Consider the following 23,443-nt stretch of genomic DNA (forward strand, 5'->3'; position numbering starts at 1 on the left):
ATATATATATATATATATAAACAATCACTTTGTTGTATACCTGAAACTAACACAATTACTGTAAATCAACTATACTTCAATTTTTTAAAAATGAATAGGATAGTCCCTGTCTTAAAAGAGCTCACAGTCAAGTATAGAAATCAGCAAAATAATCAACACAAGGTATCTCTCTTTTAAATACGTTAAAATTTCTGTACCTCCTGCTAATTAATATGAAAACATTCAGGGAACTCAATAAAAAACCATTCCTCGCTGAAATTTTGTGATACATGCCTAAATATTATATATGTGTATTAAGAACATATATACATACATGTAAAAATAATAGGTGCCATTTCTGAATGCTGTTTCTTCTAGGCAGAAGATCCTCCTTATAGGCTCATTTAATCCTAACAATCTTATGAATCAGGTACTACTATTACTATTAACCCAAGTTTACAGAGGATAAACTGAGCTCAATGGTTACATGATTTTTCCAGTCACACTCCAGTAGATGATTAAGCAGAAATTCAAACTCAGGTTGTCTGACCCAAGAATTTCTGTTCAGGACTTCCCTGGGGGTCCAGGGGCTAAGACTCCATGCTCCCAGTGTAGGGGGCCCAGGTTCGATCCCTGGTCAGGGAACTAGATCCCACATGCCACAACTAAGAGTTCGCATGCCACAACTAAAGATCTCGCATGCTGCAACTAAAAAAAGATCGAGCCGCCCGCAACGAAGATCCCACACGTGGCAACGAATATCCCGCATGCCACAACTAAGACCCGGTGCGAATGAATGAATGAATGAAATTTATGCTCAATTGTGACCAACCAATGAGTTATACTGTCTCATGCAGAGCCTCACTGCAAAGGTACAGAGCAGGAAAGGACACTATTTGGACAATCAGAGACCTTTCAGCCAAGGACAGAGCACTGAGGCTGTAAACGACTAGGAAACACCACTCACCATGGTAGAGAAGAAACATCCCTGTCATGTAAGACACCGTGACTGCATTGTACAGGTAATGCAGATTTCCTCTGCCACTGCCACTGCTTAGATACCTTGAGGCATCCTGGGTATAAATTTGAAGCCAGTGGCAAACTACTGAAAGGTTAAACACAGAGTGACATAAACATTTTTTTGAAAAAAATTACTCTAGTAGCAGTATGGAACTAGCTGGAGAAGAATTTAACTGAAAGGAGGGCCTGAACGATGGCATTAACTGTGGGAACAGACCAAAAAATGAGAAATGTAAGAAAAATTTAAGAAGAAAAATAAAACACTGTGAAGTGAAAGTGAGGAAGAAAGGGAAAAGTGTGACAAGTTTCTGACTTGGGCAAATGACCAAGAGGAAAAGGTCTGGAAGAGGAACATGTTTACTTGAACATGTTGAATTTCCAGTTCCTATGAGACATCTAGGTGGATTTTTTTTTTCCTGTAAGCAGTTCCACCTTCTAGTCCATACTTACATACCCCTACTAGTATCTTCTTGATGCCATATACCTGTCCAAAACTACCTGGTCATTACATTTCATACTGGTGTAGATGTGAGCCTTTTAAAAGAAGAATTTTCCATTTCTCTGCTAATGAGATTGATCAAGCCTAGCAAATTAAATAAATTCCTTGAGAACAAAGCCAATATCCCTCACCCGCTCTCCAATCACTCAACAGACACTTGGCTGAATGGCTAAAAGGAAGCCATTTGGTACTCCACTTATAAAAGGCTACTAACTTTTCTTTAAAAGAGAAGAGTCAAGTCCATCTTTTCCCTAAATGCTCTAGCTTGTAATTTCAAAAACCTTCAGTTATTTACTATCCCAAATGAATCTTTATTGTTGTCCCCTCTCATTTCTTTCCTCCTTAAAAAAAAAAAAAAAAAAAAAGAGTTTTATTAATCTAATCCTGTGTGGATTTTGGTTTACTCAGGCTAAAATTATTTGGTAAAATATCTGTCTCAAAAGAAAAACAAGTAACATTCTTTTCAAATTCCATACAACCGCATGGGATAATTATATAAAGCATTTGTAAAATTCACTCCAGTCCCAACTACTACTTTCCACTGCAAGTTTGTTCTGACACTTGATGTCTCTCTCTAAATGTAACTAGACTCAGATTAAGCTGGAAAAAAAAAAGACATATTTTTACCTACAAGCAGATGTCATTAACTATAAACAGATTTTTTTTTAACTTAAAAACTTGTCCCAAAACTAGTTATTTTCTTTAAATAAGACTCTTCAATTTCAAGTTTTCAAATCTTATATTTAAATAAACTATAACAATTGAATATTTGTTTGATGGGAAAAAATAACTTGAGATGTCAAATTTCCGAACAAGTTAACTTTTCTTCAAATCATGGCACTAATTGATCTTTTAAATTAATAAAGTACACACAAAGAGCTACAACCACTCAAGGGAAAAGAAGTCATCTACAGAATGGTCTCATCCGTGGAAATGGGCCTTTCCAAGGAAGATACAAATTCTTTCTCCTAACTCAATCTATTAGGGAAATCACTGAAAAAGAAAGCCCTACAAATCTGTCCACCCGATAAATAAATAGTAAATAAGTGTTCAGCTCCCATTAGATAAAGTAGTCTACTAAAATAATAAAAGTATGTCTGCTGAAAAGGTTTTTTTCCAGTTTCAAAGACTTTTCTACTCATAGAATACTGGGATTTATTTGCACCAAGCCCTCAAGGAACTCTTTTGGTCTGAATAAATCAGGCAAATACAAAAGACAAGACCTTGGAATTTCCAAAACTCAGATTCCTGGTTTTAAATATTTTTAGGTTATAATAAAGGCCAAAAACAAGTAATACTTTGTAATGTTTCAGAGACAGAATTTGAATTAGGTGTAAGGTCTGATCTCCCTGATCCTGTCCCTTAGCATTCTCGCCTTCATGAAACTATGCAGTTTCCTCTGTTGTTGCTTAAGCAATAACTTTTGTTAAGTGAATTTTTTTTTTTTCTAATTAAAATTCCCCTGAAGGAAGGGAATTCTCTGGCAGTCCAGTGGTTAGGACTCCGCATTTTCACTGCTGAGGGCCCAGGTTCAATCCCTGGTCGGGGGAACTAAGATCCCACAAGCCAATAACAAATTAATTAATTAATTAAAAAAAAAAATTCCCCTGAAGGAAATGGGAGTATAAACTGATGTAATCTTTCTGTAAGACAATTGAGCAATATACCTCAAAACTACTTTTAAAAATGTTCTTTTGGTTTTCAGGAATGGCTGGAACCAGAAGCTTAAATGATGTTGCCAAAGTTTTGTCTCCTCAGTTTTTGGCTATCTTTGCCTCTCTTCAATATTCAGACATACTCTCTATACACTGTAGAGAAAATAGACATTGACAGCCCCAACTTAGTTACATTATCCTACCTTAGTCATCCCAGTAGAAAAAAAGAGACTTTTCTTTTCCTTCCAAAAGAAAAGACCCATGAATGACCCTAAATGGCCCAGCTTAAGGTACAGGGTGGGAGTAACAAGGACACTTTCCCTGGAACCACAGGGAATAGAACATGATTCCCAAAGGAAGGTATGTTAGGCAGAAAATTAACATATGTCCATATAAATGTACATATCCTTTGACCAGCAATTCCACTTCAAGGAATTAAAATTTATACAACTATTCTGTACCAAACATAAATAAGTGACAAGAATAAACTCATTTAATCTTCACAACAACTCTGTGAGGTAGATACTACTATTTATTATCATCCCAATTTATAGATACAGAAACTCAGACACAGAAAAATTAAATAATTTGTCTAAAGTCAGAACTAGTAAGAGGCAAAACCAGGAATCAAACCCAGATCATCTGACTCCATCCCATGCTTTTAACTACTTAACTTTACTGCCTCTCTCTTTAACTACTTATCACAATAAATTAAAGATGAATGCAAAGATTCAGCTAGACGAATTCATCACATTTATAATTACATCTACATTAAATTATATGTTAAAATGATAAAACACTTTAGTTAATAAAAATTAACGCTACTATATATATATACACACACACACACACACACACACACATATTTCAGAATATGGAAAGCTGCCACTAATATACAGTTAAATTTTAAAAACACATACTGCATAAATGAACAGATGTTATGAACTTGTTTTATAAGAATTAAAATAAAACTAATGATACATATAGATGCATATGGATGCACACAAAAATCTCTGGAAATATATCTTAAATTAAAATATCAGCAATATACCACTTCACACCCACTAGGATGGCTATAATTGAAAAGACAAAGACAGATAACAATGAAGGACTAGCAACTGCAAAGTCAAGAACAATCTTGATTCCTTAGGAGAATGGCAAGTAGTTCACTATAGCTGAGGCTTATCTATTTGCCAATTATCAGCTACTCACATTATTTCCTTAAGTCTTTCAACAATTTCTTCAATAGTTTCAAACCTCATGACCCACAAGTACAAATAACTCTTGGCAAACATGGTGATTTCACCATACTATTTCTTTTAAATTATCCATTAAAAATAAACAATCCCTTTTAAGTCTCTATTGTAATATGTACATAGAAGAAAAGATGAGTTATACTGTTTTGTTTGGTTTTTCTTAATTAGATGCTTTGGTAACTAATTATTCTGTTTAATCATTAGTAGAAGAAAACAGTTCCATTATACTAGAGAAGAAAAAGAAAACAATAGGGACAGCTTTCAGAAATCATTAAATTAACTGTACAAATTAAATCAGTCCAGAATCTAGATGTTTTTGGACTTAAGGTATTGCCTTTTAAAAACTGCTTCAACTAATATTCATGCTTACTGAGTAATAAAAATGGTATCATTATTTGTTCAGATTAAAATCAAACAGGAAAGATTACAAAGCATCAATTAAAAATAAATATGAACACATAGTTCTACATAGTTCTACAAAACTTATTTTTCTTTTAAAAGTAACAGAAAATATGATGCTTGTTTAGCTGTGCTTTGATTTGAATCATGAATGTTATGACCATATTTCTAGGTAACATCAAAGTTTTTTCAATGCTGGGACCATGGATGGAAAACAGGTACAAACACAAAGATGTCCTATTCCCACACTTCTGTTTGTGTATACCTCCTTTTCTTGCGCTTAATTCTAAAACAGCAGACCAGTTGGTGCTATAGGCCAATGGGTAAGGAATGGAATATCTCCTGAATCCCAGTCCTGAGATAGATCCTTGCGATAGAAAACTAGAATCAGGAAAGTGGACCCTATATAAACCTGGCAGGAATGGACTGTCTGCTTGGCCCCCACCTAGGGCCTAGACTTAAGGAGACATGTTAATAGGAAAGATGACCTCCATCACATGAAAGGAAGCCAGAAAGTAGGCAGGACAGTTTTCCCTTTAGGAGACCACAGACGGAAAAGGAGTAAACTACACTTTGCAAACCAGATAACTGTCTTAAAAGTTACTCTCTGGCTTTGTTACCCTTTTGTTTTGTTTTTAGCCTTTAGAAAAGTCTTTTTTCAATAATCCAGCCTTGTTTAAGCTGTGTCTTAGCAAACAAAGGGGAAATGACTGGGTGGAGAGGGAGTTATTTGAGGCAGAATGTGAAGAAAATAGTGGTGTTCCATGAGAACACTAGAGAAATGGAAGAATTGGGGCTCTATTGGGGCTCTGAGGTCAAACCAACCCTTCCCATGTGATGGCTTTCCTTCCATTGCCAACCTTGGAAGACTGGAGTTTTCACTTTATTAAGAGAACTAGAAAGTTTCTGTATAAGTACACAGAACCAAATTAACTGCCAAATTAACTGCGACAAGGTCTGAAGAGATAGGTACTATGGTCAAGAGTCAGCAACTTTCCGTACTGTTTGAAATATCTGTAAAAAGTAGGTTACTACAATAAGTAAAATATAAAACAGATTAGCAATAGACAGGTCAAAGCAGGAATATACTGATGCACCAAACCATGACAGTATGAGTCAAAACTGGGTAGAAAAATAGATGAGCAGAGTTTCTAATCACCTGGACAGAAGAGTAATTCAAGAGCCAAGCAGAAAAGATCAGTCAGAAAGTAGGTCTAACAAGTAGGTAAAGTCAAAATGTGAGTAAAACAGGATGCACAGACTGTGGAGAAAGGAAACCAAACCACCAGTCTGAAATCAAAGGCAATTAACCTGCTTCCTATAAAAGCAAGCAATTGTGTTACCCCATTTGTGCTTATAGTTGTGAAAGCACAACATTGCTTTAAAAGAATTTAGTGTCATTACCCTGATTCCAAGACCAGAAAAAAATATTTTACTCCTCAGGAACCTAATTCTCTGGGACAACTTGGTAGGTATGACACCCATCTCTCTGTGATATCCTACTTACGTGATGTAAAACTAAAATATTTTAAGTTATTTGTTGGATGTTTTAAACATTGTTTTAATTTCGTGCTCTTAATTTCTAAGTCCAAATATACACCTTACAGACCAAAATTACTTTCACTTATGTGACTTTTCCTTAACTTTTATTCTATGGCTGAACAGTCTTTCATAAAAAAACAGGTTTCCCAATCCTCCTCAGTTCCAAGGCTGCAAAAGAATCTTAAACAAAACAAAACACCAATATGCTTGAAGGGGTAAAACAAAAATTGCTTCTTGGGGAACGTATAACACTTTAACAATTCACTATTCCAAAATAATATTTTAACATAAAATAAAATTCTGTAGGCTCTATCTATTTTTACTTATATGTATCTGTGAAGGTCCACTAAGTGGCTTCTTACAGCAAGCGCACACTCTTCTTCTTAGAAGAGCATGTAAAACAATATGATATTTCACTGTTGTCTCTGAACTTATGTGGTATTCATAATACTATAGATTACAACATGTTTAGGTTTCAAAACTTAAAACTCCTCTTCAACTTTTGGTCATAGTTATAATCAAATAAAGCATTAAATTTAAGAAGCTTGAAAAGAAGCAATTTTTTTCTGAGATTATAGCTAATGATCTTTTACAGTGATCACTTTGCATAGTTTAACACTTAACTTTCCACGAAGGACACTGCTGATAAGTTAAGGGGAAAATGTTTCTCATCGTAATTAGGAGTCCAGACTTACCTGTTATACCAAAAAATAGCAACCATACTTTGCCACAGAAAAATATTTTCAAAAGCAAGTTTATCTTCCTGACTGCCAAAGTTCTATGGAAACATTTTTAAACCTTCTTGTGCAACAGGTTTTTAAATTTTGTTTTCCAAAGTATCAAGAATTTCAACTCCAGAGATTAAGTGCAGAAGGACAAGAAAACAATGCAATGAAAAGTGACAAGCCTCAAAAATAGCTGGGGAAAAAAACAAAAAAAAAAACTGTCTTAGCTACTCTAATATAATCTTCATTTATTACCTATCAGCACTCCTTTTCAGGTTCTGATACTATTACTTATCAGTTCTCCTCTTCTGGTCCCCATATTTCAGCCAAATCAAAGACCTATTCATGGTTTATCACTTCAGTGCCTTTGCACTACTGTTCCCTCACCTAAAAATCCCTTCCCTATTCCTCTCCCTCACTCTTCTTCACCCCCAGTCCCTACAATGTATTTATAAATAAAAGTTTTGATTTAGACTCTTTATTTAAAAAAAAAAATTTGATGTAAAGTCAGAAAATCAAGTTCAAGTCCCATTTAATCCTATTTAATTCCATTTATGATCTGTGTGAAAGTGGGCTAATTATTTAACTTTGATGGACTCCACAGGGTAACTCACTGTGTTACCAAGAAGAGTTATTGAGATAATGTATGTGGAAACACTCTAATTTTTTTAAATGGATAAAATGAAGATAAGTCTCTGCATGTGAAGCAAATGCCTAAAGAAATAAATGTAAGCTATGTGACACAGCCAAAGAAAATATCTGTAGACTTTACTAACATAATAATACGGAGAGAATAGATGGCACTAGTAAAAGTTAGAACAAAGAACATATATAAATCTAAACCATTCTAAAAGCTATGTGCCAAGCTATATAAATATGTATATGATATATATTCCAAGAAATTCTGAATTTTCTGTAGCATGTTATTCACCCAAGTATTTAGAGCAAATGCTGTTTTTTTTTTGTTTTTTGTGGTTTTTTTTTTTTTCAAGTGGGAGACTCAAGTATTTCTGTTTAATTCCATTAGATAGAGCATGTTGCCAAGGAGACCACAAATGTAGTTCAGGTCCCAGATGCATCAAGCCTCTCTTCCCCTGCCCCTGCCATACATTCAGAAGGTCCCAGGCACCCAGCTGGATGTTGGTCATTAAAGGCCCTCAGTCATTAAAATGTTTTAACTTGTAATGTTGTGGGAATGATTTTCTTAAAATACATTTGGTCTTTGAATGTATACTCTATCACAAAATTATTTTCCAAAAATTAAGTCTTAGATTTAGCATTATTCTGTCCAGATAAATTTCCTAATATTTACGAACACCTAGCATTGCAAAACTTGCATGAGCCACTGTGTTTGTAGTTGGCTGAATAGTATCCCACAAAATTCACATCCACCAGAACCCCAGAATGTGACTTTATTTGGATATAGGGTCTTTGCAGTATTAATTAGTTAAGGATCTCAAGATGAAATCATCCTGGATTTAAGGTGGGCCCTAAATCTAATGATTAGTGTCTTTATAAGAGAAAGGAGATTTGGACACAGAGACACAGGAAAGAAGACCATGTGAAGATGAGGCAGAGATCAGAGTTATGCTGCCACAAATAAAGCAAGCCTAGGACCACCAGAAGCTGGAAGAAGCAAGGAAGGATTCTTCTCTAGTCTTCATGGGACACTGCCCTTCCAGCACCTAGATTTCAGACTTCTAGCCTCCAGAACTGTGAGAGAATAAATGTCTGTTTTTTTAAGACACCAAGCTTGTGATAATTTGTTATGGCAGCCCTAGGAAACTAACACGGTGTTGGAGCGCTAACCTGTAGTTATTACACAATAAATCGTACGTCGTTAAGACATTTTAGAGAGTGAGGACTATTTCTCTGGTACTTCCCTATAATAGTGTTAATGCTCCCTTAAAACACAAGCTATTTTCCTTTCTTAATCTTTTTGTTCTATACTCCAGAAAAATCAGTATCTGTAGAACTGTACATACAGTTTTAAAAATCTAGCCTGTTTGAAAACCACTTACACTTAAGCAGCAACTGTATGAAATATTTCCACAGGCAAAATATTTTTTCATTCATTTTGTTCAGTAAACAATGGAAAACTTACAGATATAACTAAAAATTTTTTTCTGAAAAATTCTACAATGAAGACATTGATATGTATAAGGGAAAGTAAAATTATGAAATTATAAAAGTTTTATTTTCTTTCGATGTAGCTCACAGAAATGAGAACTCTAAATGAATAGCATTTACTTTATAAGCAACTGCATAACCTAAATCATTACTCAAAGTCAGCAATAATTAAAAACAGGACATTAAATCTTGTGATATTTAATTATCTCAGCTTTGACAATAGCAAATCTTTAAAATTAAGAATACTAGTGGAATGGGACTTCCCTGGCGGCACAGTTAAGAATCTGCCTGCCAATGCAGGGGACATGGGTTCGAGCCTTGGTCCGGGAAGATCACACATGCCACGGAGCATCTAAGCCCGTGCACAACAACTACTGAGCCTGCGCTCTAGAGCCCGCGAGCCACAACTACTGAGCCCGTGTGCCACAACTACTGAAGCCCGCGCACCTAGAGCCCATGCTCCACAACAAGAGAAGCCACCGCAATGAGAAGCCCGCACACCTCAACGAAGAGTAGACCCCGCTCGCCGCAACTAGAGAAAGCCCACGGGCAGCAATGAAGACCCAATGCAGCCATAAATAAATAAATAAATAAATAAATTTATTTTTTAAAAAAAGAGAAATACTTGTCTACCAATACAATGATCTAGTCAATGGCTTCACTGTTATAATAGTTTTTAATGAAGATTATCACCATATTGGGCACAACCTACAATACATAAATTAACCTACAACTGAGAAATAAAATTGCTGCTCAAAAAGTTATCTTGAGGGACTTCCCTGGTGGCGCAGTGGTTAAGAATCCGCCTGCCGATGCAGGGGACATGGATTTGATCCCTGGTCCGGGAAGATCCCACATGCCGCGGAGCAACTAAGCCTGTGTGCCACAACTACTGAGCCTGCGCCCTGAGAAGCCCGCGCACCGCAACGAAGAGTAGCTGCCACTCTCCACAATTAGAGAAAGCCCACACTCAGCAATGAAGACCCAACGCAGCCAATAAATAAGTAAATAAATAATTTAAAAAAAATAAACACACTTGGAGTTTTTTGGTTTGTTTTGTTTTTTTAAATTTTATTTGTTTGTTTGTTTGTTTGTTTGTTTGCTTATGGCTGTGTTGGGTCTTCGTTTCTGTGCGAGGGCTTTCTCTAGTTGTGGCAAGCGGGGGCCACTCTTCATCGCAGTGCGCGGGCCTCTCACTATCGCGGCCTCTCTTGTTGCAGAGCACAGGCTCCAGATGCGCAAGCTCAGTAATTGTGACTCACTGGCCCAGCTGCTCCGCGGCATGTGGGATCTTCCCAGACCAGGGCTCGAACCCGTGTCCCCTGCATCGGCAGGCAGATTCTCAACCACTGCGCCACCAGGGAAGCCCTGGAGGGTTTTTTTTTTTTTAAGTTATTTTGAGAGGTTAGGTTTCTTACGAATTCGTTTTTTAGATACGAATCTAAATTTGTATCTAAAATTTAAAGCTTACCCTGAAACCTCTCTCTTAGCACACTTTACCATTATCTTTTCCCAACAGTACCCTGTCCATTCATGCTAATTTTACCTGTAGATCTCTAGTTCTATAATATGCCTATGTGACTTGTCACCTCCCACAAAGTCCCCACAGCTGATCAGTGAAATGTTCTGAGGGACACCATTATAGAATATCTCCAAGACTAATGAAATGGCAATATTATTTTCCAAACAGCATACTCTTTTTAGAGGGGAGTATTCAGAGCTCACTGATATATATATGTATTTGTATCCTGTATACATGTGCTTGAGACTTCAAGTCCTAGGGAACTTTCTTCCCATACCTATCCCCACCCTCTCCAGCATAAATTGCTCTCATTCTGTTGATTTCCACTCTTATTTCTGCCTTCGTGTATGCTCAAATCTGTCCTATACATTTTTTTAAACTCTCAATGGACCACGCTACTTCTTGCAATTCAATTTAAATACGTCTTATTAAGCACTAATCAGCCAGACAACTCTGGGATACAAAAAAATAAAGTCTTTTTATCCTGAAGAGAAGGCATTCCAAGTTTTCCAACAGATATTCCTACCTCTCAAAATTCAGGTGACTCAAACAAATGGTCTTAATCTGCTGCCTCCACTTCCTATCCTTTCTCCTGTTTAAAGTTTACTATTTGTTTTACAACACAACATTCCAGCTGAAACAATTCTGGGGTAAGACTATCCTTGATATAAATTCTCAAAGGACAGCATGGTGTACTGGAGTACAGGCATCAGGAAACTTATAGTCCAGGATTTACCACTCATCAGCTGTGTAACCATTCATAGGTAAAAACATGCAGGGAAGGGGTGCGGGGGCATGGGCACATTGGTTCCTCATCCATAAATTGGATTGAATCAGATGATCTGTACAGTTAACTTTCAACTCTAAAATTTTATGAAACACAAAGATCTTCACTAATTTCACATCTCACTGACCTCTATCTGCCACCCCTGATGCTGAGAAATATTCCCTCACTTTCTTTGACTCTGGATACCGATCTCCTCCACCTCTGTGTACCTAGATTAAGATTAACTATATGCAACAGAAAACTCTAATTTATAGTGGTTTAAACATACAAGGTTATAGTCTTTCATGTAAAAAAAAAAAATCCAGAGGCAGCTATGACAATTCCACTATAAGTCATTAGGGACCCAGGTTCTTTCCAGCTTTTTGCTCTGACATCCCTAGGATGTGGGTCCTTACCTACATGGTCCAAGATGGTTGCTAGAGCTCCCCAGTCTTTATATCAGCATGCCAGTCTCAGGAAAGAAAAAAGCTAGAAAAACGTACCCTCATCCTTTAAGAATACTTTTTGGGATGCTGCGCGCATCGTTTCCACTTACATCCAACTGGCCAGAACTTATTCACATGTCTCTGTTAGTAACTTGAAAACAATCTCTCCTGCATGGCTACATGACTAGCCAAAAAATCAGGGGTTCTATCAACATCGAGAAGAAGAACAACTATTGGGGAAAATTAAATGTCTCTCTCAAACTCTCTAACTCTTTCTTCTATGCTTCCTTTTATTTTCCATCCTCTTAGCAAGAGCATTCCCCAAAGATCAGTCCTTGGTCCTCTATTCTTCTGTCTCTACACCGACTTTCTGAGGGCACTCACACAGTGTCACAGCTCTATCTACACTAATGACTCTCAAGTCTTTGTGTTCAGCCCTTGCCTGTCCATCTTCTGAAGGCTTCATTTGGATAACTATAAAGTAAAACCCATTATCTTCCAAGCCAACAAAGACAAATAAGTAATTTTAAAAGAAAAACATTTTCAATCTTCTTATTTAAGTCATGGATTCACAAGTATCCCAGACCTTCAAGGTTGGAATTTTGAAGTCACCTCTGACTCCTTCCACAAGCCATGGGTTGCAGGTCATAGTGAACTTCTAAAAAGAAATGGAATAAATTGGATTATATAAGGTTTATATAGCACATGACTTGGGATGTGCGTTTATCAAACTAGCTTCGGCCCCTACAACTATAATGTTCTAAAGTCACCATCCTAATTATCAAGTCTATGAGTCTATCTGTCATAGATATAGAATGTCTGTGCCCACCCCCCTACAAAATACATATGTTGAAACCTAATCCCCAATATGATAGCATTTGGAGGTAGGACCAAAGTGATGGTATTTGGAGGTGACTAGGTCATGAGGACAGAGTTCTCATTAATGGGATTAGTGCCCTTATCAAAGAGACCCCAGAGAGCTTCCTTGCCCCTTCTACCAAGTGAGGACATGGTGAAAAGACGGCCATCTATGAGCCAGGAAGCGAGTTCTCACGAGACCCTGAATCCGAATCTGCCTGTGCCTTGATCTTGGATTTCCCAGCCTCTAGAACTGTAAGAAATAAATGTTTGTTGTTTAAGCCCCTTAGTCTATGATAATTTGTTACAGCAGCCCAAACAGACTAAGATATTATTTTTAGTCCTCATTATACATGACATCTTCAGAGTATTTCACATTTATTCATCATTTCCTCATCCTCAAAATTCTCTACACTCAGCGTTTCCACGATACCACTCTATCTTGGTTCTCTTGCAATACCTCTAACCACTCCTATCCTGTTTCCTGGCTGCTACTTCTCTATCTACCTCTTAAATATCGAATTTTCCCTGGGTTCAATTCTTAGGCCACTCCTCTTTTCACTCTATACACATTCCCTAAACAATCTCATTTTTTTCTTTATTTCTGACAATCAGCTGGCTACTGATAATTGCCAAACTATATCTCTAATCTTCACTTCTCTCCTAACCTCCTGATCCATATATCTGAACACTTAAATGACATCTCTACCTTGATTATAGGCAGGCACATTTAATTCAACATGTCAAAACTAACCTCAGCATTACTTTCCCTCATCCAAATTCACTTCTTCCCCTAAATTCTCCATTTGCATTCACAGCATCATCACCCACCCACTTACCCAAGCTAGAAACTGTTACCCTCAACTACTCTTTCTCCTTTACCCTTCACATCCACTCACTACTAAATTTTGCTAATATGAGCTTTCAAATTTCTCTAGAATCCATATGTTCCTTTCTATTCTCACTGTAAAAGCTCCTGAGTTTTTTCACACTGTTCTTTCTCCCTCCAGTCCATTGCTATTTGAGTCACATTTCTAAGATGTTTATTGATTTTCAAGAATCCCCATTTTTCAACAGACCCCACGGTCTACAGAGTGAAAGCTATAAATTCCATAGCCTAATACACAGAGCTTTTCACAATCTGACCCCAACCTACTCCAGCATCAAAGCTTACCACAATTCCCATTTACACTATACTTCTCTCCATTCCTGGAACAATCCATTTCACACATTTACATGTTTTTCTCTCTGCCTATAGCCTCCTCTACACTTTTTTTCTACCTGGCAAATGCATATTCATCCTGCATACCGTGGTTTAAACATCACCTTTCATAAGAAGCCTTCTCTCTCCCTCAGTAAAGTGGACCCACCTTCTTCATTTATCACTACTTATTTCAAGACTGTCTCCATTAATGACTAAGTTAGGGATAGAATCTTACTCCTTACTCATTTATTTTTGTTCTAGCCATTAGCACAATGCCTGGAAAGCAATAAATACTTGTCAAATCAATGAATCCCAAATGGTTCTTGACAACTGGCAACAAACAGCAACCAAGAAATCCCAATACTTCAATATAGAACGGGGGAAGAGAGGGGATCCAGGCTGACTATGAATTACAATGGTTCAATAATAAACAATTATCAATTTTTTAAATGTCTCAGACTATGACACCTCAGGTATTGTGTATAAATTTACCTTTTAGCTTATCTCACTTATACTGCTTAAGTAAAATATTTCAAATACTTTCTCTAATATACTTAAGCAGGTTGATATGAAAGAATGCAAGAACCTCAAATGATTATGATACTTCATTCCAGGTTAAATACCATCTAAATAAATGGATTAAATTCTAAATGTATTAACGGACAGCAAAAGAAAACAAAAAGAAAAAAGTAAAGGCATATAAGGGAATTAACCCATGTGGTCATTAACAATTTTTCTTGCACAAATCTCAAAGTACGAGAAAGTAAAAACTATAAGAAAAATAAAGACAGTTGGCTAAGTAACTTCACCTACTAGAAACAAATGAAATTTGCTAATTATTGTGCCACAGTACATATGCAAAGTCAGGAAAATAAACTCAATTTCAAATTATCAAAATCAGACTGTCATAAAAATCAGTGATTTTCAAGCTATGTTCTCCTCAGCATGACAGTACAGTAAGTCCCCTACATACGAACCTTCAAGTTGCAAACTTTCAAAGATACGAACAGGCGTGCGCATGTCCAATCAGGCAAGTTAGTTCACCTGTCTGGCGTACATTGTCAAGCGCATGCATCTTCTACGAGTGGTTGTGCATTTGTGTACTTTACTGTACAGTACTGTATAGAATACAGTAGTACAGTATCTTTATTTCAAGCCCAGGATGTCCGGAAGAAAGGGTAAAAGCAGCGGTGATGTAACTGGTACTGCTAAGAAATGCCAAGCAGTAACGATGGAAACAAAAGTGAAAATAATTGAGACAGTGGAGCGACAAGGGGAAGAAGAAGTAGGTGAAGAACCGAAGAGATTCACAACACAGGAAATGGCAAGGGGATTTTATTTGAGGAGGCACTGTTAGTTTTTGAGGCACAGGACCCAAACGTAAAACGGAACATGAAGGTTGCAGCAGCTGTTCAGAATGCAATCCAGTGCTGCCGTGTCATCTATGATGAGAAAAAAAAAGCTACTACCCAGACATCACTGGATCATTTTTTCAAGAGGGTATATAGAATTGAATCCAGCAAGGAACCAGAACCTGTGCCATCAACGTCAGGCGTGAGTGAAACTGCAGCTTGCCCTCTATCTCCTATTGCTGATGATCCTTCAGGTCTACCATCTCCCACCTCCTCTCACTCCTCCAGTCAGTAACTCCTCTTGCCTGTTCACTCGATGCCAGCCCCTGTATGCCAGTTGTTGTACTGTACTACTCTACTTTTCAAGGTACCGTACTGTAAGATTAAAAATGTTTTATTTTTTGTGTTTGTTTTTTATGTATTATTTGTGTGAAAAGTATTATAAACCTATTACAGTACAGTACTATATAGCCGATTGTGTTAGTTGGGTACCTAGGCTAACTTTGTTTGACTTACGAACAAATTGGACTTAGGAAGGTGCTCTCAGAACAGAACTCGTTCGTATGTAGGGGACTTACTGTAGTATTCAGAAGAGCACAAAATTGGAAACAAGTTAAATATCCAATAATAAAGTAAATGATGAAGTCATTATTATACCCCTTATAATACCCATTATTAATATACCCACAAGATGTAATAATTTAGCCACTGAAGATTATGTTTTTCTGGAATTTAATAGAATAACCTTTCCCTATGTCATCGATGTTAAGGAAAAAAATAAGGCCACTCTGGGTGTCTTTTTATCTTCCTTATAGCTTTTTTTAAATTAAACTTTTATTTTAAGACAACTATAAGAAATAATACAGGGCTTCCCTGGTGGCGCAGTGGGTAAGAATCCGCCTGCCAATGCAGGGCACACAGGTTCAAGCCCTGGTCCGGGAAGATCCCACATGCCAAGGAGCAACTAAGCCCGTGTGCCACAACTACTGAGCCTGCGCTCTAGAGCCCGCGAGCCACAACTACTGAAGCCCGCGCGCCTAGAGCCGGAGCTCCGCAACAAGAGAAGACACCACAATGAGAAGCCCGCACACCACAATGAAGAGGAGCCCCTGCTCGCCACAACTAGAGAAAGACCGCGTGCAGCAACGAATACCCGCAGCCAAAAATAAAATTAATTAATTAATTTTTTTAAAGAATACAGAAATCCCATTTCTCTGTACCCAGTTTCCCTCAATGATAACATCTTACAAAATTATAGAACGATATCAACACTAGGATACTGACATTAATACAATATACTTTCTTGTTCAGATTCCCCCAGTTTTACTGTACTCATTTGTGTTTGTGTATATTTAGTTCTATGCAGTTCATATGTAGGCTTATGTATCCACCACCCAGTCAAGATACAAAACAGTTCTACTACCACAAAATCCCTCCTGTTACCCTTTCATAACTACACCCATCCCTCACCTTCCTTATAGTTTTTTGTATTTTCCATATGTTCAGCAACTGGGTATTCATTCAATACATCTTTATTAAACATCTACTATGTGTCAAGCACCCTTCTTTGCATATAATTCAAATAGCATGTATTAACTATTTTTTCCAGTTTGTAAAAGTAATTTTTCAAAAGACAAGGTTTTTTCTTTCAACTCAACTTTAAAATAGAAATATGAAAAAAATCAACTAAAAAGTATTATTAATTGAAAAGATACTTTAGGAACAAAAATAGTTTAGTATGTTGAACAAATAATTCCAGGAACATTCTGGAATTAAACACAGAACATTTCAGTATCATATTATCATAGTATGATTAGCTTTTAGAGAGATGTAGGTAACAAAATCATACTAACTCCTGAAGAAAGCTTTATAACAAAGGTTTGCAGACTCAATTAGGTTTATTCTTTTTTTTTATTTTTTTTAATTAATTAATTAATTAATTATTTTTGGCTGTGTTGGGTCTTCGTTTCTGTGCGAGGGCTTTCTCTAGTTGTGGCAAGCGGGGGCCACTCTTCATCGCGGTGCGCGGGCCTCTCACTATCACGGCCTCTCTTGTTGCGGAGCACAGGCTCCAGACGCGCAGGCTCAGCAGTTGTGGCTCACGGGCCTAGTTGCTCCGCGGCATGTGGGACCTTCCCAGACCAGGGCTCGAACCCATGTCCCCTGCATTGGCAGGCAGATTCTCAACCACTGCACCACCAGGGAAGCCCTAGGTTTATTCTTTACTTACAATTCAAACAAGTACATAGATTTGGTGGATTTTCTTCCAGTAAGTTTTGTGTTTTTTTTTAATTAAAGTGGTTTTTTTGGGGGGGGGGTTTATATATTTATTTTTGGCTGTGCGGGGTCTTCATTGCTGCGCCCGGGCTTTCTCTAGCTGCGGCGAGCAAGGGCTACTCTTTGTTGCAGTGCGCGGGCTTCTCATTGCGGTGGCTTCTCTTGTTGCAGAGCATGGGCTCTAGGCGCGCAGGCTTCAGTAGTTGTGGCTCACGGGCTCTAGAGCACAGGCTCAGTAGTTGTGGCGCATGGGCTTAGTTGCTCTGCAGCATGTGGGATCTTCCCGGACCAGGGCTTGAACCTGTGTCCCCTGCATTGGCAGGCGGACTCTTAACCACAGTGCCACCAGGGAAGCCCTCTTCCAGTACATTTTTAGAGAGTTTTACATAAAAAAGACTACTCAAAGGATACAACTCAAGATATACAAAACTATTCTAATGCCTAAAAAGTGATTCAAATTAAAACACCTACTCTTCAAAAGCTATTGTTAAGAAAATGAAAGGGCAAGCCACAGATTGGAAGAAAATATTTGCAAAACACCTGATAAAGACTTGTATCTAGAACTTAAAAATTCAATAATAAGAAGCCAACAAATGCAAACTATTACATATAGAATGGATAAACAACAAGGTCCTACTGTATAGCACAGGGAGATAAACCATAATGAAAAAGAATATAAAAAAAGAAAGTATATATGTATAACTGAATCACTTTGCTGTATAGCAGAAACTAACACAACACTGTAAATCAACTATACATAAATTAAAAAAAGAAGCCAAACAAACAATCCAGTAAAAAAGGGCAAAAATTTGCTCAACCTCTTTACAAAAATATTCCAATGCAATAGGCACATGAAAAGGTGCTCAACATCATTAGCCACCAGGAAAATTCAAACTGAAACCACAATAAGATACCACTACATGTCCACTAGAATGGTTAATTTTTTTAAAATAATATAAATAAAATTTAAAAGACTAACTGGAACTCTCACACATTGCTGGTAAGTATGCAAAATGGCACAGCCAGTTTGGAAAACAGTTTGGTGGTTTCACATAAAGTTAAACAGACACTGATCATATGACCCAGCAATTGTTCTCCTAAGTATCTACCCAAGAGAAATGAAACCATATGAACAAAGATCTGTCTGCAAATGTTCAGAATAACTTTGTTCATAATAGCCCAAAACCAGAAACTCAAAAGTCCACCAACTGGTGAACGGATAAACAAATTGTATTATATTCAGCAATAAAAAGGAACTGACAATACATACAAGATGGATAAGTCTCAAACATATTTTTCTAAGTGAAAAAAGCCAGACATAAAAAACTATACAATTCCATTTATAAGACATTCTAGAAAAGACAAAAACGCAAGGACAGAAAATACATCAGTGATTGCCAGAGGCTAGGGAGGGAATTGACTGCAAAGGGGCACAGAAGAGCTTTTTGGAGGGAAGTGTTCTCTATCTATATCTTGATTTCGGTAGTGGCCACACTTATGTATACATCCGTCAAAACTCATTGAACTGTTTAGTTAAAAAGGTGAATTTTATTGCATGTAAATTATACTTCAATAAACATGACTAAAGAAAAATTATCCCAAGTTAAAAAAAAAAAAAAAGAATACATCTCGCTATCAAGATTCTACAATTTATAAAAGCTTCTGGATTTTGTTACTTAAAAAAATAATCTTCCCTTTCCCTACTGTGGGATAGAGAGTAGTCATTATAGCCCTGGGGTGGGGTGAGGGTTGTCAGAGCCCAAGTGAACCAAGGAGGTACTCTATGTGGGGAGGAACGGCCAAATGAGTTCAGTCAGAGTCCAAGCACTGCAAGGAGGGTGTCAAAGCAGAGGGGCAACCTGGCATGGGGCACTGGGTGAGCACGGAATGAGGACGACATCGTGCTCCACATGGAAGCAGAACCTAAGTGGAGTGAGAAGTATATCCACAAACAGTGGGGAAGCTGACATGGGGAGCCGAAGCCAGGGCAGGTTGAAAAGGGTGTCCCTGTATTGGGGCATCCTGGTATGGGCTGTTAGGTCCTGACAGGGACAGGGGGCTGGGAGAGAAAGAATGAAGAATCTGAGCCCAGCAGAGAGAGGAAGGCATCCAGGAGAGGAGAGGGTGGTAACAAAGATGAAAGATTGGTTAAATACAGGGAGACTGAACAAAGAAGTAAATATATTAAGGATAACGGAAGCCAGATTTCTCACTGTCAGAGAAGAATATCACAAATATAAAAAAGGAAAAAACTAGACTGGACCCTGGAGTGTTGGAGAGAAATCAGTGGTACTGGTGGGAACTCACAGTTTTCAATACATATGGATAAACAAATAAATATAGACATAAATATGTGTGTGTGTACACATACATATATTCTCCGGCTCGGTCCTTTAAGAAAGCCTGAGAGCAGTAACAATACAACAGCAAAAAACACACAAGCACTGAGATCTTAGCTTCTAAATACCATTCTCCATTAAAAGGATCCAGGTCTCCCTAGAGAAATGGCTGATTCCAGGACTAAAGGAGGGACAGTATAAGATAAGCCCAGAACACCTTCTTATACCAAAAAGTAAAGACATGCTCAAAGAATGGTGGGGACATGTCATAAAGACACGGAAGCCAGCCTGAATGGGCTCTCGTTGGCCAAAAGAGGAATAATTTGAACAACTAAATAAACAGTAACAATATAACTCAGCAAAAAAACAGAAAACCATGTATCCATAGATATAAATGCATAAAGGAATACAAGCTTGATGAGGAACAAGACACATAGTTTCAAAGAAGTCCTCACAAAAACCATTTATTAATTAACTATTAAATATTAACTTTAGAGTGAAGAACCCTGGCAGACATTGCTTATAATCAAAGTAATCAAGTAATCAAAGTGAAAATCACCAATAATAGACAAACTGAAATTGTACAACAGATAGGATGCAATGAGCACCACTTCTGTGATATTCCTGCCCAAATACATAACCTGTATGTATCTAATCATAAGAGAACAGATAATCCCCAATGAGAGGTATTCTACAAAATAACGACCCTATAATCTCCATTAGGGTCAAGGTTATGAAAATCAAAAGATGAAGGAATTGTTTCAGATTGAATAAGTCATGCAGCACATGGCCAAAAATGTATTGAAAGTAAATGAAAACGAAATTCATCGCGATCGAGAATAAGTACGCAAGCAGCAAACTCCTGAATATCGGTACGATTCCTCAGCTGAGCTCAAAAGCCATCCAAGAGCTTGCCTCACCTCTGATGAGATGGTCCTGTGACAAATAAATGCAATACATAATTCTGAACTGGATCCTTTTGCCAGTAAAGAGATTAATGGCATAATCAACAAAACTTGAACCAGTCTGAGAACTAGATGGAGTACTATGCCAGTGTTAATTTCCTGATTTTGATGATTGTACTGTGATTATGTAGGGGAATAACCTTGTTTGTAGAAAATACACACTAAAGCATTCTGGGGTGATAAGGGAGGGCATCAGGTCAGCAGCTTCCTCTCAAATGGTTCAGGGAGTAAAGAGTTCTTTGTACCATACTTGCAAGTTTTGTGATTGCTTCAAATTTTTTTAGAAGTGAGGGGGGGGGAACTCCAATGTCGCTAAAAATGAAATAATGTTAAAAACAAACTGTGATTCTCCATATTGTTAATCTTGGTAATAAGAAAGAGACAGCAGACTATGCAAAATTACTAGGAAATAACAAATAAAATTTTGGAGCCAGAAAATACTTTAAATATAGCCCAAGCCCTTCTTTTGTTAACCTCAATCAGGTCAAGAGTGATGAAGGACTAAAGAATATAAAAGGTCCCCGCTAAAGGAAGTTATTAGGAGAGGAATAGTGAAAGGGGCAGTACACCAATAGTGGGTAGAACAATGGTATTCTGATGCTACAAATGGCTGTAACCATCAGCAAAACACAATCTCAGCATCTCCTCTGAAAAATGAAGGGACTGTCTAGCTGAGATCTAAAATTCCTTGCAAATGTGCGACCAGAATTACCCTGAAATAGACGTGCTTCCCCAGCTCAAGTTATTATTGCATTATGTGTAGCTATACAGTAATACAAAAGAATACAAATACAAAAATAAACGTGCATAAACCCTGAATTCTCTTCAGTTGTGGAAATCCCTCAATTAAATTAAAATGCAATGCATCTGCCAGATTGTTCCTTATGAGGAAAATTTTGTGACAAATGAAAAGAATTAAAACACACATTAATGTGAAACAAGATCACCTTCAGCGGTCTGCTAACGGTCGTTACCTAAAAGACAGGGTTCAGGACTTGGGGGGGAGGAGGGCGGAGCTGGGACGAAGTGAGAGAGTAGCATTAACAAACATACACTACCAAATGTAAAATAGCTAGCTAGTGGGCAGCTGCTGCGTAGCACAGGGAGATCAGCTCGGGGCTTTGTGACCACCTAGAGGGGTAGGATAGGGAGGGTGGGAGGGAGGCTCAAGAGGGAGGGGATATGGGGATATATGTATACATATAGCTGATTCACTCTGTTATAGAGCAGAAACTAACACAACACTGTAAAGCAATTATACTCCAATAAAGATGTTAAAAAAAAAAGTGTTCAGACTCATTCTGAAATCACCGTCACATTTGTTCTGAAAGAACGAGGAGCATTTCCTAGGAATGTTTAGAAGTTTAAGGATCCTTTCCCCTTCCTCGGTACCACGCGTCCACTGGCGCGGTGACTAGACAGGCCCCCACCAGCTCAGGGGTGAGGGAGCACAGGACTCTCAGCACTTCCTTTCGGAGAGGACAGCCCCCTGCGTCACTCGCTACTCACTCAGGATGCTGGGCAGAAGTTTATCCCAGAGAAACTCAGCACAGTTGGCTCCCGCCCTACCAGCCCTGCGGTCCTGGCCCAATCCCGCCGGCACCGGGGCGCTGCCCCTGGTACCCAGCCCCCTCCAGAGCGAGGGTCGCGGCACCAAGACTCGCCCCAGCTGACCCAGCTGGGCCGCCCCGGGCCCGGAGGACGCGATCTCCTCCTCCCCCTCCCCTCGTGCCGGCCCCTCACGCCCTCCGCGAGGCTCAGCGGGGCCAAGAAGGCCGGACGCCGAGCGCCCGCTCAGCCGGGGCCCAGCCCGGCCCTCCCCGCCTCCAGGCCGCGACGCCCGGCCCCGAGGAGCCCACTGGACGGCAGCCGGGGGGCGGGGGCGGGGAGGCCCGGGGGCGGTGCCCGTCCCACACCCTTACCTGGCTTCTCGTGGTCGTAGCCTACTACGATGAAGTAGTCGGCCAGCCGGGCCATGGCCGCCGCCGCCGCGCCGGGGAAGCGGGTGCCCGTTGCCGCCTTCGCCGCCGCCGCCCACCCGGTCCGGGAGGGCTCAGCATTTTCCCTGCAGCAGCAGTAGCGGCAGCGGCGGCACTTCAGCCATGTTTGACAACCGAGGCGCGCTCTGCGCCTGCGCCGCGCTTAGCGTCCGCTCCTCCCCCACCCCCACCCGCGCTGGCTCGTTGACCTGACCCCCCGGCGGAGAGCCCACCCCCACCCTCTTGGCGCCGCTAGGACAGCTGGTTTGGGGAGTGGGCTGCCGGGCGTATTGCCACCACACGCCGCCACCGCAGCCGCTTTGGGTGGTTCACTTTGAGGCCTGGCTGCCCCTCCGCGGCCCACCTCCCACTCCCCTATTTTTCCTAAAGCAGGGTGTCCTTCCTTCCGCCTTCTCCACTCTTTCTTTCTGGGTCTGGGAAGAAGAGACAGGGATGGTTGAGGGGTCCCCTGGAAAGTTTGCTGCTTCCCCTCCCCCCTCCCCTCTCCCCTCTCCCCTCTCCCCCTCCCC

At 39.1% G+C, this 23,443-nt stretch overlaps 1 protein-coding gene across 5 annotated transcripts in view; it reads right to left on the reverse strand.

Annotated features, from left to right (window-relative positions):
• The window catches only part of SBF2 (SET binding factor 2), a 461,885-nt gene extending 438,831 nt beyond the window's left edge, over window positions 1-23,054 (reverse strand). For all 5 annotated transcript variants that reach the window (XM_061201443.1, XM_061201441.1, XM_061201446.1 and 2 more), the window contains exon 1: window positions 22,857-23,054. In XM_061201443.1, coding sequence (XP_061057426.1) covers window positions 22,857-22,911 — 55 coding nt within the window. In that variant the 5' untranslated portion in view covers window positions 22,912-23,054. The remainder of the gene's footprint in view (window positions 1-22,856) is intronic.
• Between the last annotated feature and the right edge of the window lie 389 nt (window positions 23,055-23,443).

Source organism: Eubalaena glacialis, chromosome 10, assembly GCF_028564815.1.
Source record: "Eubalaena glacialis isolate mEubGla1 chromosome 10, mEubGla1.1.hap2.+ XY, whole genome shotgun sequence".
NCBI classification, from domain to species: domain Eukaryota; kingdom Metazoa; phylum Chordata; class Mammalia; order Artiodactyla; family Balaenidae; genus Eubalaena; species Eubalaena glacialis.